The sequence below is a fragment of the Balaenoptera ricei genome, chromosome 2 (genome assembly GCF_028023285.1).
Source record: "Balaenoptera ricei isolate mBalRic1 chromosome 2, mBalRic1.hap2, whole genome shotgun sequence".
Lineage (NCBI taxonomy): Eukaryota > Metazoa > Chordata > Mammalia > Artiodactyla > Balaenopteridae > Balaenoptera > Balaenoptera ricei.
Window position 1 is genome coordinate 103,147,769 of NC_082640.1, and position 16,890 is coordinate 103,164,658.

Below are 16,890 nucleotides of genomic sequence, written 5' to 3' on the forward strand. Positions count from 1 at the left end.
AGAATATTATCTAAATAAAACAGCAGAAGTGAAAGCTTACGATAAATGACAGCAAACATTACCAGCAAGACTACTATGATGTGACTGTGATTTTCCATTACAATCCACAGTACCCAGTCCTTATCACTTGGATTGAAATTTGCATACTTTAAGATCACACTGTCACACAGTCCCTCATTAAAGCAAAAGTTCAAGTATTACCATTTAATTTAGAAACTGAATGGTTGTTTTATAAATCAATGTTTTGTTTGTTGGCATACAATGCCTAGACTCTCATGAAAATTGACTAACAGTCAAAAACTCAATAAACTACTCCAAGAAGCACACCTAAAATCAAAGGTATAAGGAAAATAAAAATTGGGGCATGGCTTTCAGTCATTCATTTACAGTGCAAATCGGGAAGTCAGTAGTTAACTATGATGGCAATAAGGATACTAAATTTTGCTATTTTAAAAAAAAGGATTAAATGATATGATCAAGGCCAAGATAAACTATGGCAACAAAATAGGTAATAATGAAAATTTTAAATTAAATCGCCAGCAAAATATGAAATATATAAAATTTTTACAGCCACACAATGAGACAGATAAGTATTCTTCTCTTTACACAGTTAAATATACTACTAAGTATACCACAAAAAGTAGACTCTTCCCCTCCAAAAGCAAAACAAAAAACCTTCAAAAACCCCACAGAAACAAAAGCAACCAAAATTTAAAGTAAATAAAATTGGGTTATAAGAAAGAAAAGAGAAAACACCACTTTCTTATCATGATACGTTTTTTAATGCATAATATATTAGCTTCACAACGATAAGACAGTATCTTCAGAGTTTGAAAGGTTTCTCTTAGGATAAAAAGGACCTAGAGATGTGTTTTTAAGTTAAGGGAAAGAATCATGGACAGTGAAAAGAGAAAAATGCAAGCTGAGAGAGGGGCTGAAAGAAATGAAATCAAGGATGGAGGAAAGGAGGAAAAACAGAAAAAAGAGGAGAAGGAGCAAAGGGAAGAGGGGAGAAGAGAAAGACAGGGGAAGGAGAGAATAGAACAAAATTAAAAATTGGCTTGTATATTTTTTAGAGAATTATACCTTCCTGAAGACCAGGGTGTATGACCTGCTTGTGCCGCAAGGCCTTCAAATCTTCTATCAATTCCTTTTCCAACTGGGAAATTCTTGCTCTGCAACCTATTCAGAAAGCAATGATAAAATAAGCTACTATATAACTACAGACGAATACACATTGCATCTTTCACTTCTAGAGCCAAACTCCCAAAATCTTCCTCTTTTTTACTATTATATAATACCTGGGTCATTTGTGGCTGATGCCTGAAGACTAGAGGATTCTTCTGTTGTTCCATCAACTGCATGAATATCCAGAGCTTCCTATATTAAAAAAAAGAAAGAAAAAAGAAAAGGAAAGAAAAAAAGTAGTTCATATCACTTCTAAAGGTTTAAAAGTAAACTAGGAAGATTTTTTTTCATTTTGATACTTTTCACTATTTTCTAAATGTTTTTTCATTTTGATACTTTTCACTTTAATAATGGGGGGGCAAAAAATTTAAATATAATATACTCAGCTAACTGACTTAAAACCATATTTATGCCAATTTATCATAACTTGTATACTGATTTCTTAGAGCCTGTTTAAAGACAGCTTACTCAGCAATTAACAAGGAGGAAGGAAAAGAACAGGCAGAGAATTCAACCTCTGTGTAGCCAATTTAGAAAGATTAGGCTTCTACAACAATCTAAGAAAAATAATCTAGTTGAAGAGCTGGAGTAAAATAAACAAGGAAACTATCATTGTGACAGCAGAATTAATAAGACTATTAATTTTTTGTTCTCCAATGGTACTCTGCTATTGCTGATGAAAATCAGTGGATGGAGTATCCCAAAAGAGTTAGTAAACTTTTCATGTATTTATGCCTTTTCAAAGTCCGTAATATAATAATGAAAATTCCACTAAGAGCCAAAGATTTTAAAAATTCCAACTAAACACAATGCAAAAGTCATAATCAAAACAGACAAAATTTTTTAAGTCCATTCAAACAAAATACCTTAAGTGATGCCTGTTAACCCAATATTTTGGAGATACTCCCCTCCCGGTGCACACAACCTCGCATAATGGATGCATTCACAGCAACTATATTCTAAGTTAGTTATCAGCCAGTATACAATTCAATGATGATTATTTGACCTTGGAAAGAATGCTGAAAATGACAATCTTACCTTCGATTCAAAGGAAACAAAGAGAACACCATCTACATCTTCCAGATCAGGTTTCACATCTGGAAAGGTACTCCCAGGGCCCGTAGGAGTATTCTTTGTAGAAGTTAAAGATTTTCCTGTGTTTTTAGGTGGCCGCCCTGCCTTAGAGAGTTTCAGTTTTCGTGGCCTTCCTCTTTTTCCAGGGACATTTGGAGGGGCATTCTGATTAGCATTCACAGTCTTGGAGGCCGTTGAAATCTTAAGCATAGCTTTCTTTCTGCCCAAGTCTTCTTTTCCTAAAAATGAGTCCCCAACTGAACTCTTTGAACCATCAAGTATTTTTTCTGTGTTAATGCTGTCAGATATATCAGGATATTTCCACTGAGGATCTTTAAGTGAGGGATATTTCTGTACCACTCTGAGATCTGGTGAATGTCTTTTAAGACCATTTTCTGATTCCTTGCCTAAGCAGAAGCCAGTCTCATTAGAATTTTCAATGTACGTAGGCAAATAGTCTAATTCTGTCAACACAGAAGTTCTATCCTTCCGAGATGTGGAAAGCATGTTATCAGGGAGCTCAGAAATCTTCACTGTGCTTTTTGTGACAGCACAGGGCTCCAGATAGACTACTGGCATCTTTCCAGCATCTAATTTGAACATTTTAGCTTTAGCAACACCTGATGGGCTATTTGGTAGTAGCCATTTAGAAGAAGGATGGTCAGCTTCTAGTTTATCAGCTTTATTGTGCCTCTTTAACTGTTTCTCTAGTATAGGATCATCATCACTGTTTGAGTACACATCTGTTTCCTCATCTGTCTCTTCCTGTTTCACAGTGACCCCTTCTGGGCACTCACCAAGTTCATATTCATAATCATCTAGAGGCTCTTCTTTAATGACAACATTGAAGTTTTCATTTGGGTTTAATGGTGATGTTACATGGGAGCCATCTTCAAAATTGTTGCCAACAAGACTGGAGAGACAGGGGAGGTAGAGTTAAAAAGGACAGAACTATCCATAAATAACACTCAGGAGGGGAAAGAAAAAAAAAAAAAAAAAAGACTGTTGGAAACCAAGTAAAATCACATCAGATTTCAAGAGCCATTCATAAAAAAAACACTCTGTATATATAACAAGGTTCTCAAAAACAGTTTATCAACATGAAACTTTTACATATTCTGTCAATTTCTCTTGAACAATATATAAACTAAAGGGTAAAGTTTTAACAAGTAACTCTCATCACTAAATCAAAAAGCAAGATATAATATGTTTTCTTCTAATGGTATTCTTCAAATGAACTCAATTTCGAAAGTCAGCTTGCACTGATCCAAAATCAGACTCGAGAAATGTATACACTAATCAACAACTGCCAATAAAAACAAACAAATGTCCATTACAATTAAAATAAACATCAGGAAGGGCCTTTCAAACAGCCCACTGATTTTTTTAATTGAGATAAAATTTATGTAACATAAAACATTTTAACCATTTTAAAATGTACGAGCCAGTAGTCCCAATGTTGTTGCCAGGTGATTTTTCAAATTTAAAATGGCAAAACCCACTTTCAATGTAAAGAATCCAGCATTAGTTCTTCCAAAATAAAAGGACAGGGTGGATGAAGGCAAGGATATATAACCTGTTTAGATTTAAGTGTTTATAATTCATCAAAAAACAAAACAAACTTTTTAGTTTCTCATTTCTCCCAATTCATCACTGAAAGCACATAAACTATACCAATGTATCTTGAGGACAGGTTAGAACTACTCACTAACCCAATTAAAGTCACTTTATCTGTAAAACTTTCATTTACCTCAAATATGCAAAAGTAACCATTAAATCAATCTGTAGCTACTTGTTCCTTGCAAAACTGACTTAAGATCCTGACCTTACTCAAAAATTCTTCAGTGGAGGACTTCCACTTCCAGTTAGAATATAGAAGTTCACAAAGACCAAAACTTCTGCCGTAACAATGACAAAACACTAGATAAACTTAAAATCCTATTCTTTCTTTAAAGCCACTGAAGACCTCTGGGTACAAGTAAGTTTAAATGAACTGAATTCCAGAGAGGGACCAGCCTTCTCTAAGTGACCACAGATTGCTACTGCTTTCAACCCTCAGTGGCATTTACATTGCTTGAAGCACAAGTGAAGAGAGAAAAAAGCTGCTATAGGCAAAGAATCTTTGCGGAAACACAGAGAAACCAAACTATTAATGCCTGAGTATGGGCAGGCTAGATCTGGAGGACCTCAAAGAGAAGACAAGTCCTTGCTCCCACCAATTATCCTCAAGGGGACTTTTGCAGAATTTCTAGTGATGCAGAAACTTGGCCTGAAATCAGAAACTTACATTCTCACAGCACTTAGATCCCAAGGCCCTGTCTGAAAGGAGTTCAATCTTACCCTTAAAACTGAGGTGAGCTGAAATTTACAAATCATCTAGACTGAAGGACAGAGAAAAAGGAAAAGCAAAAGAAGTGTCAGAGACCTATGGCACACATCAGATGATTTAACATACTAGCAGTTGCACCTCCAAAAAGGTGGGAGAAAGAAAGGAGAAACATTTGAAGAGAAATTGAACAAAAATATTCCAAAAATGAAATATTTTAATCCACAGATCCAAGAAGCTCAGCAAACACCAAGGAGAAAATCACACCTAGGCACATGAAGATCAGACAGCTGAAAAAAATATCAAGAGAAAAACCTTATAAGCAAGGAAGAAAAAAAGACACATTAGACTACAGGAAAAACTATGAGAACAGACTAACTACTCATTGCAAACACTGTAAAACAGAAGACAATGGAATGACACCCATCATAAAGCATTTAAAGAATCAACGTAATGTTCTAGATCTACCAAAAGAAGCCTTCAAAGCTAAAGACATTTTCAGACATCTGAAAGAATTCATACTTCACAAAAAATACTACTTCCTTAGACTGAAACAAGACAAGGATATTAGTTCTCACCACTTTTACTTACAGTAATTATACTAGAGGATTTGCCAAGGTGATCAGGCAATAAAAAGAAATAAAAGACATCCAGATTGAAAAGAAGTATAAAAAAAAAATCTCCATTTGTAGATGACATGATCTTGCATACAGTTGGCCTCCAGTATCTGAGGGAGATTGGTTCCAGAACTCCAGAGATACTAAACTCTGTGGATACAGAACTGAAAATCCTAAGAAATCCACTAAAAAAACTATTGGAATAAATGAGTTTGGCAAGATTGCAGGATCCAAGATCAACACACAGCAAAATAATTGTAATTCTGCACACTAGGAACAAACGTCAAAAATGAAATTCAGAAGACAACTCTATTTACAACAGCATCAACAAGAATAAAACACTTAATAAACTGAACCAAAAAATTGTAAGGCTTTTACACAGAAAATTATACAACTGTTGGAAAACAATTAAAGCCAACCTAAAAAAATAGAGAAAAAACGATAAATATTCCACAGTTTCATACTAGAAGACTTAATATAGGTGAGACAGCAATACTCCCCAAAAGTGATCTGCAGAGTCAACACAATCCCTATCAATGCCCCACCTGGGATTTTTGTAAAAATTGACAAGCTGATCTTACAATTCATATAGAAATGCAAGGGACCCTAAAATAACTCAAAGTATCTTGAAAAATAGAAACAAATGGGGACTCATACTTCCCAATTTCAAAACTTACTACAAAGCTACAGTAAGCAGCATAAAGCTAAACATACCAATCAACTGAACAGAATTCAAGGTTCAGTAATACCTGCCCACTTTTATATCAATTGATTTTTTTTCTTTTCTTTTCTTTTTTTTTTAGGCAGTGCCATGCGGCATTCGGGATCCTAGTTCCCCGACCAGGGATCAAACCTGTGCCCCCTGCATTGGGAGAAAGGAGTCTTAACCAATGGACCACCAGGGAAGTCCCTCAATTGATTTTCAATTGAATTCAATTCAAGGGTGCCAAGACAATAAATTCAGTGTGGAAAGAATGGGCTTATGAACACCCACAACTTATTCAATACAAACACTTGCACACAAATGTTCACAGCAACATTATTTGTAATAGTCAAAAAGCAGAAACAACCCTTAATGTTTACCAAGTAATAGATGGATAAATAAAATGTAGTATATCTAAACAACAGAATATTATTCAGTACTAAAAGGAATTAAGTACACATACATGCTACAACATGAACCTTGAAAACATTATGCTAAGTAAAGCACAAAAGACCACATACTGTATGATCCCATTTAATGTCCAAAATAGGCAAATCCACAGAGACAAAAAAGAGACTGGTGGTTGCATATGGGTGGGTGGGGTTGAATACTGGCTGGAGGAAAATGGGGAGTAACTAGTAGAGGACACAGGGTTTCTTTTTGGAGTGCTGAAACGTCCATTAAAATGACTGTGGTCATGGCTATACAATTCGGTGAATATATTAAAAATCACTAAACTGAACACTTTTCAAGGGTGAATTATATAGCAGTGAATTACATCTCATTTTTTTAAAGTTCTAAAAAAATACTAAAGGAAGTTCTTCAGACTAATAGGAAATGAACTAGTACGAAAATGGATCCAGGGGACTTCCCTAGTAGTCCAGTGGTAAAGAATCTGTCTTCTAATGCAGGAGATGCAGGTTTGATCCCTGGTCTGAGAACTAATATCCCACATGCTTGGGGCAACTAAGCCCGCGTGCCACAACTACTAAGCTCACACGTCTCAACTAGAGAACCCGCAGGCCACAACTAGAGAAGAGAAAACCCACACACCACAACTAGAGAGAAGCCCGTGAGCCACAATGAAGAGCCCGTGCAGCACAACGAAAGATCCCACAGGCCTCAAAGAAAACCCCACATGCCACAACTAAGACTCAACACAGCCAAAAAAAATAAATTAATTAAATAATTTTTTTTTTTTAAAGTAGCAAGCTAAGTTTAAAAAAAAGAAAAGGAAATGGATCCAGGAATGAATGAGAAGACCCATGAAAAACAAACGTGAATAAATATGAAAGGCTTTTTCTTACATTTATTTAAATGACTACTGACTGATTAAAGCAAATAAAATAATAACATTTGGGGGGGTTTATAACATATCTAAGGACATGAACAACAAGGACATTAGCTGGTCATGAACTGCTATAATACTAATTTAATTCTACTTGATAAATTAAGAATGCACAGGGCTTCCCTGGTGGCGCAGTGGTTGAGAGTCTGCCTGCCAATGCAGGGGACGCAGGTTCGAGCCCTGGTCTGGGAAGATCCCACATGCCGCGGAGCAACTGGGCCCGTGAGCCACAATTACTGAGCCTGCGCGTCTGGAGCCTGTGCTCCGCAACAAGAGAGGCCGCGATGGTGAGAGGCCCGCGCACCGCGATGAAGAGTGGTCCCCACTTGCCGCAACTAGAGAAAGCCCTCGCACAGAAACGAAGACTCAACACAGTCATAAATAAATAAATAAATAAATAAATAAAAGAACGTGAATTTCTTAAAAAAAAAAGAGAGAATGCACATAATTATCTCTACAACCACTGCTACAGAATGAATTGTGCCCCCTCCCAAATTCATACGCTGAAGCCCTAACCCCCTTGTGACTGTACATGGAAATAGGGTCTTGAAAAAGTAATTAAGGTTAAATGAGGTCATAAAGGTGGGCAGTCTCTCTCTTCTCTACGTGAGGACACAGCTAGAAGGCAGCTGTCTACAACCCAGGGGAAGACCTCCCAACAAAATTGAATCCTACCAAAAACATTACTTGGACTTTCCAGCCTCCAGAAACGTGAGAAAATAAAATTTTATTAAGTCACCCAGTCTATGGTATTTTGCTATGTCGACCTTAGCAGACTAATACAAACGCTTAAAAAAAAATTTACAGAGGCACAGCTAAAAAACCAATAGGCCACAAGGATGGAATTTTAAAAACGTAGTCCAGGACTTCCCTGGTGGCACAGTGGTTAAGAATCCGCCTGCCAATGCAGGGGACACGTGTTCGATCCCTGGTCCGGGAAGATCCCACATGCCGTGGAGCAACTAAGCCCACGTGCCACAACTACTGAAGCCCACGCACCTAGAGTCCATGCTCCGCAACAAGAGAAGCCACCGCAATGAGAAGCCCGCGCACCGCAACAAAGAGTAGCCCCTGCTCATTGCAACTAGAGAAAGCCCATGCGCAGCAACAAAGACCCAACACAGCCAAAAATAAATAAATAAAATAAATTAATTTTTTAAAAAACGTAATCCAAATGAAAACAGTGAAGGATAATGAAAGAATAGATGATAGAAACAGAAAATACCAAGACGAAATGCTTAAAGCACAGCCACATCAGTAATAATATTAAATGTACGTGAGCAAAACAGTCCAATTAAAAGTCTAGGATGAAAAAAAAAAAAAAAAGTCTAGGATGGACAAAGAAAAAGGTCCCAACTATAAGCTATTTAAAAGAACCACAATTTCAATCTAAAGACACAGACAGACTGAAAATAAAAGGAGGAAAAAAGATAAAACCTTGCAAACAGAAAATCAGATGAACGCCACTGTGGCTTAATAATATGACTCAAAGTAGACTTTTAGTACCATCAGAGATAATGAGGGTCATTATAAAAATTTTATGAGCTCAATTCACCAAAAGGACATAACAATCCTAAATGTGTATGTATCTTATCATAAAGCTTAAAAATATCTGAAGCAAAAATTTACAGTACTAAAAAGAAAGACAGAAAAATCCACAACTATAGAGGGAGATTTTAAAACACCTTTCTCAGTAACTGATAGGAGAGACACCGCCCCCCCTCAAAAAAAAATCAGTAAGGAGATAGAAGAATTGAACAATGAATTAAACTTACCTGATAAGATCTTATAGAACACTACATCCAACAACTGCATAAGTATACTTAAAGTATTAATCAAAACAGACCATATGCTAGACAATACAGCAAAGTCATGATAAATTTCTATTTCTAAGATTTTAAGTCACATGTTCTCTGACAAAAATAGAACCAAACCACAAATTAATAACAATTTCAACACAACATATCACAATTTGTAGAATGCACCTAAAGCAGTGCTAAGTGGGATTTTATAGCTTGAAATAAAAGGTCTAAAATAAATTATCTTAGGGATTGATAAACTTTTTGTAAAGGGCTAGGTAGCAAAAATTTTAGGCTTGAAAGTCTGGACACTCTTTACTCAACTCTACCACTGTAGCATAAAAGAAGCCACAAGACAATACATAAACAAGTGAGCATAGCTGTGTTCTAACAAATGGACACTGAAATTTGAATTTTATATAATTTTCACGTATGACAAAATATTTTTTCTTTTGTTTCCCCCCCCAAACACTTAAAAATATAAAAACCATACTTAGTTTGCAGGCCATAACAACAACAAAAAAAGACAGGCTAGGTATGGTCCACAGGTCTTAATCTGCCAACCCCTGAACTGAAACAGGCAAATTAAAACAAAAGCAAATGCCAAAGCAATCTTGAGGGAAAAAAACAAGAGCTGGAGGAATCAGACTTCCTGGCTTCAGACTATACTACAAAGCTACAGTAATCAAGACAATACGGTACTGGCACAAAAACAGATATACAGATCAATGGAACAGAATAGAAAGCCCAGATATAAACCCACACACCTATGGTCAACTAATCTATGACAAAGGAGGCAAGGATATACAATGGAGAATAAACAGTCTCTTCAATAAGCGGTGCTGGGAAAACTGGACAACTACATGTAAAAGAATGAAATTAGAACACTCCTTAACACCATACACAATAATAAACTCAAAATGGATTAAAGACCTAAATGTAAAGCCAGACACTATAAAACTCTTAGAGGAAAACATAGGTAGAACACTCTATGACATAAATTACAGCAAGATCCTTTTTGACCCACCTCCTAGAAAAAGGGAAATAAAAACAAAAATAAACAAATGGTACCTAATGAAACTTAAGAGCTTTTGCACAGCAAAGGAAACCATAAACAAGACAAAAAGACAACCTCAGAATGGGAAAAAATATTTGCATACAAAGCAACTGACAAAGGATTAATCTCCAAAATATACAAGCAGCTCATGCAGCTCAATATCAAAAAAACAAACAACCCAATCCAAAAATGGGCAGAAGACCTAAATAGACATTTCTCCAAAGAAGATATACAGATTGCCAACAAACACATGAAAAGGATGCTCAACATCACTAATCATTAGAGAAATGCAAATCAAAACTACAATGAGGTATCACCTCACACCAGTCAGAATGGGCATCATCAGAAAATCTACAAACAACAAATGCTGGAGAGGGTGTGGAGAAAAGGGAACCCTCTTGCGCTGTTGGTGGGAATCTAAATTGATACAGCCACTATGGAGAACAGTATGGAAGTTCCTTAAAAAAACTAAAAATAGAATTACCATATGACCCAACAATCCCACTATTGGGCACATACCCAGAGAAAACCATATTTCAAAAAGACACATGCACCCCAATGTTCACTGCAGCACTATTTACAATAGCCAGGTCACAGAAGCAACCTAAATGCCCACTGACAGACCAATGGATAAAGAAGATGTGGTACATATATACAATGGAATATTACTCAGCCATAAAAAGGAATGAACTTGGGTCATTTGTAGAGACGTGGATGGACCTAGAGACTGTCATACAGTGTGAAGTAAGTCAGGAAGAGAAAAACAAATGTTGTATATTAATGCATATATGTGGAATCTAGAAAAAATGGTTCAGATGAACTAGTTTGCAAGGCAAAAACAGAGACACAGATGCAGAGAACAAACATATGGACACCAAGGGGGGAAAGCGTGGTTGGGGGATGAATTGGGAGATTGGGATTGACATATACATACTAATATGTATAAAATAGATAAGAACCTGCTGTATAAAAAAATAAAATAAAATAAAATTCAAAAAAAGAAAATCATGAAAGGAGATCAGATCAGTGGTTACCAGTGTCAGGGAGACAGGGGATGAAAGGCAGGGGAAGTGAATGAAGGGGATCAAAAGGTACAAACTTTCAGTTATAAGATAAATAAGTGCTGGGGATATACAAGATGATGACTCTAGCTAACACTGCAGCATGGTATATCTGAAAGCTGCTAAGGGAGTAATTCCTAAAAGTTCTCACCAAAAGGAAAAAAAATTGGGGGGATTATCTATATGAAAAGATGAATGTTAACTAAATTTATGTGGCAATCATTTCACACTATATGTATGTCAGGTCATTATGTCGTGTAACAAACTTATACAGAGCTGTATATCAATTACACCTCAATAAAAATGAGAAATAAAAGAAAAAACAAAAACAAGCAAAAAGAAGGAAACAATGCTAAGAGGAAAAAATTTAATGAAATAGAGAACAACAGAGAAACTGAATTTATGATTTGAAACCTGCCAGCAAAGAAAACTACACGGCTTCCCTCAAGTCTAGCAAAGACATAATGAAAAAAAACCAATCTTGCACAAACTCAGAATATACAGGATAATCCAACACTTTACAATTTGTTTTATGAAGAAAGCAAAACCCTGAAACCAAAGTATCAGAAATAAAAATATCCTTCATGAATTCATATGTAAAAAAACTCAACGAAGTATCAGTAAACTGAATCCAATATTAAAAATGTTATTACAACCAAGTAGTATTTATCCCAGGAATGCAAAACTGTTACAGCATTTCCAGCTCTCACTCCCACATAGCCCCCACCCAAGGTAAAAAAAAAAAAGAAAAGAAAAAAGAAAAAAATCAAATTAACTAACCATATTAACAAAATAAAGGGAGAAAAACAACATCTCAGCAGATACAAGAACAACATTTGATACAATTCAATACTCATTCTTAACCACACTTAGAATATTAGGACTGGAAGGAAAGTTCTCAATGTGACTTAAAGCCAAAAGCATAATACCCATTAAGAAATATGGAAAGATTTTCTGTAAGGTCAGGAGACATGAATGACCATTCTCAAAATTTAGTTTCAACACAGAACTGCAAGTCCAAACAGTGCAGTAAGGTAAGAAAGAGAGAGAATAATAATAAAGACTGTAAAGGGAGAAGTAAAACTAACTTTGTTCACAGACACCATAATTGTGTACATAGAAAATCCTAAACACTACAAACTAATAAGTGAATTAAGCAAGGTCATCAAATACAAGATCAAGGTACAAAAATCAACTGTATTTCTATGTACTATGGGAAGTTGGAAGCTTACACTACCAAAGATTATAGTGTCATCAAGACTGTATGGTGGGCTTCCCTGGTGGTGCAGTGGTTAAGAATCCACCTACCAATGCAGGGGACACGGGTTTGAGCCCTGGTCCAGGAAGATCCCACATGCCACGGAGCAACTAAGCCCATGCACCACAAATACTGAGCCTGCGCTCTAGAGTCCACAAGCTACAACTACTGAGCCTGCGTGCCTAGAGCCCGTGCTCTGCAACAAGAGAAGCCACTGCAATGAAAAGCCAGCGCACCGCAAGGAAGAGTAGCCCCTGCTCGCCACAACTAGAGAAAGCCCGCTCACAGCAACGAACACCCAAGGCAGCAATAAATTAAATAAATAAATAAATAAATAAATAAATAAATAAATGGCTGTATGGTATTGGCAAAAGAATAGACAAAAAAATGGAACAAAAATAGTCCAAAAATAGACCCACCCATATATATACAATCACCTCATTTTCCAAGACACCAGTGCATTTTAATGGGGAAAGTAAAGCCTTTTGAATATGATGTTAGACCACATAAATATGTGCCTGGAAAAATATGAGCCTTGACCCCCAACTTCATGCCATACACAAAGAGTAAGCCAAGATGGGCTAGATTTCAATGTGAAAGCTAAAACAGCTTCCCCCTTTCAAAAATGTCACTTAACTGGAGAAAATAGCTATTTCCTTATCTTTCTTTTTAACGGCTTTATTGTGTAAATTACGTAACATAAATCCCACCAGTTTTAAGTGACAACTCAATTATTTTTACTAAATTTATAGTTTTGCCATCACCACAATCCAGTTTTCCTTTACCTGGTTTGTTGGTTTGTTTGGCCGAAACGCATGGCTTGCGGAATCTTAGTTCCCTGATCAGGGATTGAACCCAGGTCCTCAGCAATGAAAGAGCATAGTCCTAACCACTGGACCGCCAGGGAATTCCCTCCTTTACCTGTTTTTAAAGGTTAGGAAAACCAAGCCCTCTCATTTCCCTTTCCCTATTATCTCACTTTTTATGTATATTTATGTATAAATGTCATTCTCCATCAAGTAATTTAGGATTCACACTTAATGATAGTTCTTTATCTTCGTATTTCACGGTGTGAACTTCTAAAATGCAGAAAATAATCTCTACCTTTTTTTCATTTAACCATATGACTTGAATTATGCTTGCAATATAGCTGAGAACCTTGTGAAGCTAAATCTTGGCTGCTACCAAAATAACTGCTTTCACATCTTCCTGAGATTAAACTTGCTGAATTACAAAAGTTATTTCCAAAGAATCTCTCTCTCCTTATCATCCAATGAAAACTTTATACACAAAGCATGAATTTTTTTCCTTGGCAGGAAGATTTTGCAAACAATCCTGAAATTTTATACTTCTAAGAAGTCGCTATACAAAAAACTTAGGTGCAAAATTATCTAACAAAAAATATGGGCAAAACCACTGATTTGTACACATCAACTAATTTAAAGGATTACATTTTTGTTGGCATACACAACCAACACAAAAAATAAATATGACATGACAGTCACTGTGAAACACACTAAAAAAGCTTTAAGTGCTATGGATAAACAAACTTATTCAGGCAACATTTACTGAGCTCTGACAGTGTGCCAGACACATTTTTTTGGGCACAGGGATTTACCAAAATAAATAAAGCACAGTCCCTACATTCAAGGAATTCACAGATCAATGCAGGAGACAGACAAGTAGACAATATAATGTTACTTAATTTAATAGATACTAAGATAAAGATATGTACAGGGACTTCCCTGGTGGCACAGTGGTTAAGAATCCGTCTGCCAGGGGGCTTCCCTGGTGGTGCAGTGGTTAAGAATCTGCCTGACAATGCAGGGGACACGGGTTTGATCTCTGGTCCGGGAAGATCCCACATGCCGCGGAGTAACTAAGCCCATGTGCCACAACTACAGAGCCTGCACTCTAGAGCCCACGACCCACAACTGCTGAAGCCCGCGCACCTAGAGCCCATGCTCCGCAACAGGAGAAGCCACCACAATGAGAAGACGGCACACCACAACAAAGAGTAGCCCCCGCTCGCCGCAACTAGAGAAAGCCCATGTACAACAACGAAGATGTAATGCAGCCAAAAAAATAAATAAAATTAAAATAAATAAAATTAAAATAAATAAACTATTTAAAAAAGAGAGATATGTACAGATGCACATTAGAAAAAGCCATAACGTAATGCCTTCCATGAAACTGGTAATTAGAGTAACAGAAAAAAGAAATCCACTGGGAAAGATAATGTAGAGTGGAAAACAAAAGAGCTCTTGGAAACTGAAATCGGACACCTGCAATAAATACATCAGTAAGTTAGAAGCTAAATCAAGGAAATCTCACATAATGTACGGCAAAAAGACAATGACAAGAAATAAAAGACTGATTATATAAGATAACCAATCCAGTAGATGGAACACCCAACTATCCAGAGTTTTTTTAGAAAAGAGAAAACAGGACTTCCCTGGTGGCGCAGTGGTTAAGAATATGCCTGCCAGTGCAGGGGACACGGGCTCAAGCCCTGGTCCAGGAAGATCCCACATGCTGCAGAGCAACTAAATCCGTGTGCCACAACTACTGAGCCCGCACTCTCGAGCTCACATGCCTTAAAAAAAAAAAGAAAAAAATTTTTTTAATAAAAGAAAATAGAAAAAAGAAAGTGAAAAATTTAACAGAGAAATAATACTTAAATGTTCCTAGGACCAAAGAATATGAACTTCTTGTTTTGAAAAAACTTGTTTTCTCACAATGATGAGAACAACCATACCACGGCTCATCATTGTGAAATTTCATAAGAGAGATCAACAAAAAAATCTTAAGAGCCTTCAAACCACCAGGAATCAAACTTCTCAACAGCAAACTGGAACCTGACAACACATTTTCAGCATGGAACTCTACACTCAACCAAAAAAATTATGAAAGTATGAGGGTATAATAAAGCTATTTTTCAACATGAAAGAAAATTGTTGAGAAGAGTGAAAAAGGGGACTACTACCTTCCTCAGAAGTGATTTTATTTAAACATTCTAAAATTCTATGTCCCATACATGCTTTCTGAAGAAATTACTGAAAATGTACTTGAAAAATGCAAATTAAAACCAGAATGTTCCCACTTTCACCACTTCTATTTAACACAGTACTGAAAATTGTAACTAAAGCAATTAGGTAAGAAAAGAATAGTATCAATTCAAATTGGAAAGAAAAAAATAAAGGTATCTCTCTGTCACAGATGACATGATCTTATACGTAGGAAACTCTAAATAATACACACACACACACACACACACACACACACACACACATACACAGAGTCAGTTACTAAATTCAGCAAAGCTGTACGATACAAAATCAATATAAAGGATCAGCTGTATTTCCATACACTGTGCAATACACAATACGAAATAGCAATTTCCTTTTCAAAAACAAAATAAGGATGAAACTAACAACTGGTTCTTTGAAAAGATAAAATTGACAACCCTTTACCCAAACTCACCAAGAAAAAAAAGAGAGGACCCAAAAAAATCAAAAATAAAAGAGAAGTAACAACTGACACCACAGAAACATAAACAATTATAAAGAGATTACACCACAGAATTATACGCCAATAAAATGGGCAACCTAGAGGAACTGGATAAATTCCTAGAAATAATCACCTAGTACGATCTCCCAAGACTAAATCAGGAAGAAATACAAAATATAAACAGGCCGATTACAGTAAGTTCCCTACATACGAACCTTCAAGTTATGAACTTCCAAAGATGCGAACGTGCATTCCATCACCGTCAGGCGTGACTGAAATTGTAGCTTGCCCTCCACCTCCTATTGCTGAAGATCCTTCAGCTCTACTATATATATGCCACCTCCCCTCCCTCCTCTAGTCAGTAACTCTTTTTGCCTGTTCACTTGATGCCAGCCCCTGTACGCCAGCTGTTGTACTATACTGCTGTACTTTTCAAGGTACGGGACAGTAAGACTAAAAATGTTATCTTTATTTTTTGTGTTTGCTTGTTCTTTATGTATTATTTGTGTAAAAAGTATTATAAAACTATTACAGTACAGTACTATATAGCCAATTGTGTTAGTCGGGTACCTAGGCTAACTTCGTTGGACTTACAAACAAACTGAATGTACGAACACACTCTCAGAACAGAACTCGTTCATATGTAGGGGACGTACTATACAATAAAATTGAAACAGCAATTTAAAAGACTCCCAAGAAACAAAAGTCCAGGACCAGACGGCTTCAAAGGTGAATTCTACCAAACATTTAGACAATTAACACCTATTCTTCTCAAAATATTCCAAAACATGGAAGAGGAAAGAATGCTTCCGAACTTCTATTAGGCCAGCATCACCCTGATACCAAAATCAAAGACATCACCCCCTCGCAAAAACAATTACAGGCCAATGTCACTGATGAACATAAATGTAAAAATCCTCAACAAAATATAAGCAAAACATGTTCAACA

At 36.3% G+C, this 16,890-nt stretch overlaps 1 protein-coding gene across 21 annotated transcripts in view; it reads right to left on the reverse strand.

Moving 5' to 3' along the window:
• MGA (MAX dimerization protein MGA) overlaps positions 1 to 16,890 on the reverse strand; it is a 161,372-nt gene that overhangs the window by 58,556 nt on the left and 85,926 nt on the right. For all 21 annotated transcript variants that reach the window (XM_059913543.1, XM_059913542.1, XM_059913541.1 and 18 more), the window contains exons 3-5: positions 2,227 to 3,175; positions 1,302 to 1,380; positions 1,087 to 1,182 (exon numbers count right to left, since the gene is read on the reverse strand). In XM_059913543.1, the coding sequence (XP_059769526.1) occupies positions 1,087 to 1,182; positions 1,302 to 1,380; positions 2,227 to 3,175 (1,124 nt within the window). The remainder of the gene's footprint in view (positions 1 to 1,086; positions 1,183 to 1,301; positions 1,381 to 2,226; positions 3,176 to 16,890) is intronic.